The sequence below is a fragment of the Gouania willdenowi genome, chromosome 9 (assembly GCF_900634775.1).
Source record: "Gouania willdenowi chromosome 9, fGouWil2.1, whole genome shotgun sequence".
Classification (NCBI taxonomy): domain Eukaryota; kingdom Metazoa; phylum Chordata; class Actinopteri; order Blenniiformes; family Gobiesocidae; genus Gouania; species Gouania willdenowi.
Genome location: NC_041052.1, coordinates 31784282 through 31794803, shown reverse-complemented (window position 1 = coordinate 31794803; position 10522 = coordinate 31784282). Strand labels below are relative to the sequence as shown.

General features: G+C 35.2%; 1 protein-coding gene across 1 annotated transcript; it reads left to right on the top strand.

The window, feature by feature from the left end:
- Nucleotides 1-603: 603 nt before the first annotated feature.
- dhfr (dihydrofolate reductase) lies at nucleotides 604-9838 on the top strand. The gene is made up of 6 exons (XM_028456579.1): nucleotides 604-776; nucleotides 895-944; nucleotides 3316-3421; nucleotides 6287-6410; nucleotides 6500-6615; nucleotides 9722-9838. Exons 1-6 carry the CDS (start codon nucleotides 685-687, stop codon nucleotides 9795-9797), a joined length of 564 nt encoding a protein of 187 aa, XP_028312380.1. The 5' UTR covers nucleotides 604-684; the 3' UTR covers nucleotides 9798-9838.
- The last annotated feature ends 684 nt before the right edge of the window (nucleotides 9839-10522 follow it).

The window sequence follows — 10522 nt, the reverse complement described above, 5'->3', positions numbered from 1 at the left end:
CACCACCAAATACAAAACAAGAAAAAATGCACACAAAAGGAAAATATAAGAGATAAAATAAAAGCATTCTACAACAGGTATTTATTTACAAACTTAAACTAATTGTCAAATTATGTAATTTCCTTGTATTGACTATTTCAATTGTATCTAGGTATTGTTGAAACAAGAAAATCTCTGATTTTAAAGCAGACAATGAAGGGGAATTTACCATATCTGCATTTGTCCATGTATTTTCTTATTGTAATTAAATTGTGGAACAAAAGTTCATGTTTTTATTTTTAAGAAAGATGCCACATTAAATATTTTGAAATGACCAGAAATCAATGTTTATATCTTTAGAAAACAGCAAATCTATATAGAGTTCCATATTGTTTTTTGGTTGTTTTTTTTTTTTTCTTAGTTGTGTTGTTTTCTTAGTTCTTTTTCCTTTTATTCTTAGTTATTGTGTTATCTTATTTCTTCAATCTGTATAGATACGCGTTTTTTTAATCAATGTCATATGGTGAATTTTTTTTAATCTGTAATTAAAAAAAAAAAAAAAAAAAATTCAATAAATGTTGGGAATCATGTGACGGTGAAGAAAATTCCGTCATTTCCGGCGTTTGGTGGCGGGAACCTGTACGAGGACTTGTGTGCGGAGGCAAACAGACTTGTTGTCGGACTGACCCGACCTACAGACCAATCATGTCCAGGGTCCTGAACGGAATCGTTGCCGTGTGTCCGGACCTCGGAATCGGATTTAACGGGAACCTTCCGTGGCATCCGGTCAGACTGAGGTAAGAGACACTTCAACACACGTGGGTATCGAACCAGAACTAGAAGTGTCCGAAACCCACGACACGAACAGCAGCAGCGTGCATGACCGACCGCTAACTGCATGCTCTTATTTTGTAGTAACGAGTTCGCCCATTTTCGACGGATGACGTCAACGCCGTCTGAAGAAGGTAAATGATCTTAAGAAGTTAAATATTATGTTTAGTTATTAGGAGTGTACGATGAGTAGAGATCAGATAATTAATGTGACATTAGTATCAGAAGAAACAAAATCATGGAGATTAGAAAACAAAATCACAGCAAAAATCTAAGAAAGACACAAAACCACAAATAAAATACACCAAATGACAACAGCAGACGCGTACAGAAAATTATACAAAACAGCAGAAATTACTGCAAATACATGTTACTTAAAAATCACAAAATAAGAGAAAAAATATATAAATTAATCATTTATAAAAACAAAACAAAAACAAACATAATTAGATTTTTTTTTTTTTAAATGACTACATATGTGAATTTAAAATTAAACCACGCAAAGTCTTTGTTTCCTGTTAATGCTCTGATTGGTCATTATTCTAATGCTGACATGAATGTTGATCATCTGACCCTCAGATACAGTCACATGTGTGAGGCCCCGCCCCCTTTAATAGAATTTTCCATTTACTTTATATACTCCAGAAATATGCAAAATGACTGCAAATACACACAATGAGAGAGAGAGAAAAAAAAAAAATAACTATGAAAAAAACCACCCAGAAAATTAGAGTAAAAAAACAGATGGATATTAAAAATTAACCTTCACAAACTTTGTAGTTTCCTGTTAATGCTCTGAATGTTATTTATTCTGCTGACATAAATGTTTATCATGTGACCCTCGGATCAGATACAGTCACATGTTTGTAGCACCGCCCACTCGGATAAAAGTATCCCATCTCTGAACTGCATGAACATTTACTGTACGTGGAATACAAAGAGTTCCACAGGAGGAAAGATGTCATCAATAAATACAGTTTGGAAGGAATGTGAAACAGCCACTGCACAGAGAAAAAGACGTGTTTGTGTTCAACTCTGTGTCCTTGGTGCGTTTTGAGGGAAACGATCACGTGGTTTTTCAGTTCAAAGGTTTATTAGAAACAGCAGACTGATCTGCTGTGCTGCGTTCAGGTTCACCTGGACAATAAACCCCTGCTGTGTGTGGATCATTCCATGTCATCTCTCAAATGGCTCAAAAAATCAGAAATGTTATGTCACTACTAGGGAAAAGTTAATAAACAATAAGACAGAACCAAGCTACAATGGCTCATGTAAAGGATTTTCAATATACATGAGTAATGAAATTACCCAACGTTGGGGTCTAAAATAAAAATCCCAAAAAGGAGTAATCTTTATACTATAAATTAAAACAGATTTTTTTTTTACATTCCCACATGCAGTTAGTGTATGGGCCAACGAAAATAGTGTGTCAAGAGTGCGTCACCCAAGAACCAATACATATGTGACTAATCATTAGTGATATCAACACTCTATGTACATAGCTCAAATAAGAGCTGGGCAAAAAAAATCTATTTAATCGCTTTTCCCACCACAGTTTTTAAAGACTTCTGTCCTTGTGGGTTACCGTAGCGCGATGTGAGCCCGCCCCCTTTTTGTTTACATGTGTTTACCTTTTGAGTAGGCTATATGTGTGCCACAGGCATGTTTAGTGTTTTATTCGCACTATGCTTAGATGCTAAGGGAAGAGTTTATCATTTTTTTTAAATTGTAATAATATATGTTATAAAATATGAAGTTATCTGATTTCTTAATCATAAAATTTAAGCTACTGTTGCACTTTTGCTTAAACCTGGATTAAAGCTTGAAATTGTTGAATGACAGAGACTCATTTACTTTTTTGGGGGGATTGTTCTATGCATTTTAACTCTTGAGGACAATCACAGCAATAAAGTTGCACTTTTGACAATATATCTGATGTCTGTCATTTTTACGTGCATTGAAAAAAAAAAAAAAATCAAATAGAAACTCAAATTTTTTTTTTAGGTAAAATCGCTCAGTCATAGCTCAAAGCTGATCGAATTACAAGGAACTGATGATTATGTAAAGTATGTTTCCTGAAGGCCCAAACATGTTCTAAACCCACACTCATTTTTTTTCCAATTTTGAGTAGCTGGCATGTCCACCAGATAAGATGTATAGCAGAAATGTTTGTATATTCTGAGAGAGTAGGTGGAGCTGTATTAATATACCATAATATCAGTTTTCAATGTGATGCAGTTCCTGAGATATTGGAAGCTGAATATTAAAGAAAAATACGGACACACAAAAATCAACACATGCATCCTCACTAAATTGGCCATATCTCAGAAACTGTTCCAAGAAAACAAAAAAATTACAGTGTGACTTAAATAATTAAAGAACAATTGGTTAAAAAAAAGAAAAGAACTCTCTGAGTGTTTGAGACCGAAGTGCGTGGGATGTCCTGAAAATTTGTTGGAATGACGTGTGTGTGCGTGCATGCATTGAACCTTCTCTGTTGTGCAGGAAAGAAGAACGTGGTGATCATGGGCAGGAAGACGTGGTTCTCCATCCCAGAGAAGAACCGTCCTCTGAGCAACCGGATCAACATCATCCTCAGCAGGCAGTGCAAGTGTGTACGCCTCGCGCATCGTAAACTCACGCTCTGTACCCGTCGGCTCATATTCCTCATGAGTCATTTTAATTCCGTCTTTTTAGCTCACTAAACTAGAGCTTATGGACCAAAACTCATATCTTTATTTTTTTCTCAAAACAGTGATATACAGGTGCTGGTCATATAATTAGAATACCATGAAAAAGTTAATTTATTTCAGTAATTCCATTCAAAAAGTGAAACTTGTATAATGTATACATTCATTTCACACAGACTGACACATTTCAAGTGTTTATTTCTTTTAATGTTGATAATTATTACTGACAACTAATGAAAACTCCAATCTGAGTATCTCAGAAAATTAGAATATTGTGGAGAGGTTCAATATTGAAGACATCTGATGTCCCACTCTAATCAGCTAATTAACTCAAAACACCTTTAAAGGCCTTTAAATGGTGTCTAGTCTAGTTCTGTAGGTTATATAATCATGGTGAAAACTGCTGACCTGACAGTTGTCCAAAAGACGACCATTGACACCTTGCACAAGGAGGGCAAGACACAAAAGGTCATGGCTAAAGAGGCTGACTGTTCACAGAGCTCTGTGTCCAAGCACATTAATAGGTGATGGGAAGGATAAGATGTGGTAGAAAAAAGTGTACAAGCAGTAGGCATAACCACGCCCTGGAGAGGATTGTGAAACAAAGCCCATTGAAAAATGTGGGGGAGATTCACAGAGAGTGGACTGCAGCTGCAGTAAGTGCTTCAAGAACCACCACACACAGACGTATGTAAGACATGGGTTTCAGCTGTCGCATTCCTGTGTCAAGCCACTCTTGAACAAGAGACAGCGTCAGAAGCGTCTCTCCTGGGCTAAAGACAAAAAGGACTGGACTGCTGCTGAGTGGTCCAAAGTTATGTTCTCTGATGAAAGTACATTTTCCATGTCCTTTAGAAATCAATGTCCCAGAGTCTGGAGGAAGAGAGGAGAGGCACAGAATCCATGTTGCTTGAGGTGGAGTGTAAAGTGTCCACAGTCAGTGATGGTTTGGGGTGTCATGTCATGTGCTGGTGTTGGTCCACAGTGTTTCCTTAGGTCCAAGGTCAACGCAGTCGTCTACCAGGAAGTTTTAAAGCACTTCATGCTTCCTGCTGCTGACCAACTTTATGGAGATGTCAGATGCCAGACTAACAATGCAGAAGAGCTGAAGGCCACTATGGGCTCTCATAACACCTGAGCAGTACCACAGACTGATCGACTCCATGCCACGCCGCATTGCTGCAGAAATTCAGGCAAAAGGATCCCCAACTAAGTATTGAGTGCTGTACATGTTCATACTTTTCAGTTGGCCAACATTTCTAGAAATCTTTTTTTTGTATCGATCTTCAGTAATATTCTAATTTTCTGAGATTCTGAATTTGGGATTTTCATTAGTTGTCAGTTATAATCGTAAAAAATTATAAGAAATAAACATTTGAAATATATCAGTCTGTGTGTAATGAATTAATATAATATACAAGTATCACTTTTTGAATGGAATTACTGAAATAAATCAACTTTTTCATGATATTCTAATTATATGACCAGCACTTATATACGATATGAATCTCAATTACTTTTAATTCAAATAAAGTCTGACCAGAAAACTATTCTGGGATTAATTTTCTGATGCAGAATGCCACATATGCTCATTTATTAACAAACGGCTGCACAATATTTGTCACTTTTGGCTTTTTTTTTTCTCCTTAAGGGACAGCACGTGTGAGTGAGTTTTGTAGTGTGGCTTGTTTAGGGGAAGGTCTGGATTAGGATGCACTCAGTGATCATTTAAGTGAGAAGTAGTGAAAGCAGTGACTCCTAGAACAAGTATTTCAATACAAAATAAGCTATAACGTGTATATATATATATATATATATATATATATATATATACGCACATATCTCTATATGTTACCCAGCTAATATATGTCTCTATTCAGAATGAGCTCTGTGTTACTCTGTCAACTACTTTGTGGAGCTTTCCCCCAACTACAACATTTTACTCAATACTATGCAAATCAACTGTAGAGCATAATGATAGAATTAATAGATGATAAAAATTTTAAAGAATATAATTTTTATCATGCCTATCATTTCCCGCCTGGTGTGAAACCAACACTCACCCTTGTATTTTCAGTTGATGTTCTAATCAAGATCATTTCCAACATCATTATTTGGTAATCATTTTAACTAAAATAAAAATTATAAAACCACATATTTTTAATGCTGTCATTTATCAATTTTACACTCTCTTTCTCAAGTACCCTCAGTACACGTACCCCTATTTGAGAAACACCCCACCCACATGAAAAAGTAAAAATAACAGAGAAAACATGAATTATTCTGTAAATTGCTAAATAATCCAGTGGTAGATATCACGAGAATTCACCAATTTAATGAAACTCTGCAACATTTTGTGGGGCTTGCATTTTTTTTCTTTGTTTATAATATCACATGAATAAGTCATATTTAATTCCAACCTGAAAATAATTCTCCATTTTCCCACAAATCTTGCAGTTTCTCACAAACGATTCCACAAAATTCCTCTAAAGTACAAAAAAAAAAAATCGTTAAAGTCAAGAATTTTTTAAGTGAATTCATCTGATATTGAAAACTAGGGCACAATGATGTTAAAATGGTTCTTTCCCCATCTAAAATCTGTGGCCCACTGGAGATCAAATTGGTCCGTATTTGGCCCCTGTACTAAAAGGAGTTTGACACCCCTGGTTGAGAATATTGACTAACCTGAACAATGTTTGTCATTTTTGTATATTTTTCTATCGTTTTGTGTGTTTTTGCCATTTAAGTTATTTCTGTAGTTATCTTGTCTTGCTCTTGTTCCACAGAGCGCCCCCAGCTGGTGCCCACTACCTGGCGTCAGACTTCAGCGCTGCGTTGCGTCTGCTGGACACGGAGCTGTCGGAGGAGGCGGATCAGGTGTGGGTGATCGGAGGCAGCTCTCTGTACCGGGTACTGAAGCCACACTCACATTCACAGAGGAACACAAAAACACAACAAAACCAACACTGACAGGCCTCCTGTCTCTGTGGGTTCCCAAGGAGATGATGGAGAGCCCGGCCACTAGGAGGCTGTTTGTCACTCGGATCCTGAAGCAGTTTGAGTGCGACACGTTTCTACCAGAGATCAGCGAGGACAAGTATCGGCTACTGCCAGAGTGAGAACCTCAGACGACACAAACGTACACAACACAAAATGACTCCCAAAAATATAAACTATTACAGACAAATACCCAAAAATGACAATGAAATACAAAAAAATGACTCATAGAACACAAAACAACAAAACATGTGTTTCTGTTGATCTTCAAAAAGATAAATCAATACAAAAATGCTAGATAAAATGTAGAAATATGGTATAAGAGGGGAGGCATATGAATGAGTATCTTGTTATTTAAAAGACGGGAAACAATTTGTCCAAATTAATAATACAAAATCAGATGTTTGTCATATCAGTTGTGGGGTACCCCAAGGCTCAGTCCTTGGACCTATACTTTTTCTCTTTTATGTGAATGATATTGTGTCAGTGTCATATTTAAGTGTATATTATTTGCATATTATACTACCTTGTTTTACTCTGAAAAAATATAAAACATGTTTTAAAAGTTGTAGAGAACAAAATTAGGATGTTTAAAAAATGGTTTGATACAAACAGGTTGTCCTTAAATATTGGAAAAAACTAATTTATGATTTTTGGTCCAAAAGCTTCAGATAATGAGGCTTCTTTATTTATTGAAGAAATTCAAGTGCAAAGAACACATGATGTTAAGTTTATAAGAGTTATGATGGAAATCACTATTAGATAGTACAAAAGTTAAAATATCCAAACATTATGGCTGTTTTTCACAAGGTAAAGCAGTGACGGAATCTAAAGTCTTTGTATATATTGTAAATAGGGATGTAACGATTAATATGTGTCACGGTTCACATCAATATTCTGAAAATTGAATCGCAGTACTTTTTTTAAACAGCTTTTTTATCCCTTCTCTTGTTTAAAAGAAGAGGTGGCGGGCGGAATCTGCTACTACTTTGTTTCTGGCTGCCTTCTACTCTTAAACATGTTCATAAATGATTCCTTACCCCTTTAGCACCGAAAGAATATCTGTAATATTACGTGAATATATGTAAGAGTCACGTTTTTCTATTAGCTCTGTCTGCTAGCGCATAGCATCTCTTCTTCACTGCAAGAATAGCTGCATGCCAACCGACCACTGGGTTGCCAGCGTCCTCTGCTGATCCAAACAAATATCTGACGTAAATACAGTGCAATGACTGTTTTTTTTTTTTTTTTAAAGTCCAATTGTTAAGGCACAAAATAAATTTTCAGTTGCACTTTTAAAAAGAAAAACAACTATTATGCAGTTTTGCATTGTTTACTACAGAACCAGAATTTAAATTAATAGGCTTCTTCTTCATTTGTATTATTCCTTTATTTATTTCATTTAAGATTTTTTTTAGTTAAATTGTATTGTTTTGAATAGTTTATCAAGGGATTCTTTTGACAATGAAAAATAAAAGGAAAATAGTACAGTATTTTCCCAAAAAAAAGAAGGAATATTTTTCAGTCATTTGTCTACAGTCCCATTTTGTAAAACAAATCGTGAGAGAATCGTATCATGAACCCAGTATCGCGAAACGTATCGGGAGTTGAGTGAATCGTTACATCCCTAGTTGTAAAACTCACAGATTGCTCCGTATCTGACTTATTGTATCGAAGTGTAGGGCAGTGCCTGTAAATCATAAACAAATCACATTTTTCTTTTACAGAAACTATTGCTGAAAATTATTACTGGAAGTCAGGTTTACGGTCAATTACAGTATAATTCTAATTCAAAAAAATCTGGCATGGAAATTCTATAAAAACTGTTCATTATATATTAATTAAACACAAAACTGGGGGACAATTAATAGAATGTTTCATATCAAGTTTTCTCACTACTTCTCAGTTTTCTTGAGGTTTTTTTTACAATTAAAAAATATAAATAAATCTAGGGGTACACAAAAAAAAGTTTTAGTTCAGGGGCCAGATTTTGGAGCAGTTTGATCTCAAGTGCACCACAGATTTTATGCAGGTTACTACATCTTTAATTTTAAACTGTTGGAAAAACTCAAAATTTTTAAAAAAATCCTTCAATTTTCCTCAAATTATTACATAATATTTCACTTAATTACATAGAAGTGTGTCACAAAATCTAGGAAATTTAAAGTGAAAATCCTGTTGGGACTGATATCTATCATTTATTGCTTGGATATTTGGCGGTTTCTTACATATTTTTTTTTTTATGTATACATAAAAGCTGCCCCCCTCCTGTGGAACGCCCTCCCAGACCACCTCAGGGCCCTGCACACGGTGGACTTTTTTACGAAAAAACTTAAATATCACTTTTTTACAGAAACTTGTTTTAACAGTTAATGCCTTTGTAGTCCTGTCTTATAATATATGTTGTGTTGTATTGTTTTAATCCTGTAGCACTTTGAGGTTTGGCATCAAATGTAAAGTGCATTACAAATAAAATGTATTATTATATTTATTATTATTATTATTATTATTATTATTATTATTATTATTACATAGAAGCGTAAACTAGGGCACAATAATGTTGAAATTACTTGTTTTCCTGCATACAATCTGTGGCCCACTTGAGATCAAACTGCTCCAAAACTTGGTCCCTGACCTAAAATGAGTTTGACGCCCCTGATGTACAGTAACAGTAATACGTACTGATGGGAAACGTTTTGACGTCAGTAAAGTAATGATACTAACGATGCTGCTTCAGCATGTAAAAGTATTTGTACGCTTGAACATTACAGGAGTACACAAGCATGTAAAACTATTTTGTCTCCCAAGGTAAACTTCTATGTGCGCCTAACTTTAGGAACTCACTTCAAAATGTTTTTTGCGAGATCATGTTTTTGTGACGTATTTGTGTAAAACACGTATGAGTAAAACATTCATAGTAGATGAACTCATAAAGGTAATACGTGCTCTTGTTACCACATAAACAACTTCAGCTCTCTCTGTAAAACTTTGCGTACGTGTGTAAAAACGTTCCCACATCAGTATGAAGTGAGCTTGTAAAGGTAACGTATGTTCGTGTGAAAGCTTTACATGCACGCGTAACAAAAGTTTCAGCACAAATGAGGAATAATGTAGTGATGTGACAATAAAACTTTGGGACACGCCCATTAGCTCAGAAACGAGGTCAGAGTCCTGGAGGAGCACAGTCCCGCCTGCTCCGTCACTCTGTTCCCGTCTTCCTGCAGGTTTCCAGGTGTTCCTCAGGAGCTGCAGGAGGAAAACGGCATCCAGTACAAGTTCCAGGTGTATGAGAGTGTGTGACAACGTGTGTAATACAAAATAAAGCTGAGTTCTACCTCTGAGGCTGCTTCCTGTCACCTTATACAACAGGAAGTTCTCCTGCTCTGCAACACTTACAAGATCTGAAGTACACAGCAAGGGTTCATAGATCTATAGTATCGAGAGAGATTTACAGAGATACGTTCAAATGTATAGGTAAAATTATAGATAGAGATGCTGCAGATGTGGTGATATGTGTTTATAGCTATGTATGTATACAATTGTATGTTTACGTCTTGAAAAGATGAATTAAATAATCTGTTTTGGGATTTCATGAATGGATATCAGGCCAATCACTAGAAAATCTATTTGAGGCCATTCTAAAGAAAGGAGAAAGATGTATAGATAAATAGATCTATAGATGTGTATACACAGATGTATTGAAGTAGATAGCCAGGTATAGATGTAAAGACGTAGATCATTTATACATCTGATATATATATATAGATATAGATGTATATATATAGATAGAGATGTGTGTATATATATATATAGATATAGATTTGTATATATATATAGATATAGATATAGATGTATAAATGTAGATGTACAGGAATAGATGTACACACATTCATGCATGGATATCGATGTAGATATACAGATATATGTATAAATATAGATGTACAAAGATAGATGTATGAATATAGATGTATAGATATTGAGCTATGGATATACAGATGTGTAGGGATATATGTATGAGTATAGAT

Excerpts from the sequence above, each read along its gene's own strand:
- dhfr (XM_028456579.1), top strand. The coding sequence starts at position 685 with ATGTCCAGGGTCCTGAACGGAATCGTTGCCGTGTGTCCGGACCTCGGA. Across the intron at positions 777-894 it reads TGGCATCCGGTCAGACTGAG|TAACGAGTTCGCCCATTTTC; the intron begins GTAAGAGACACT and ends CTTATTTTGTAG. Across the intron at positions 6,616-9,721 it reads AAGTATCGGCTACTGCCAGA|GTTTCCAGGTGTTCCTCAGG; the intron begins GTGAGAACCTCA and ends GTCTTCCTGCAG.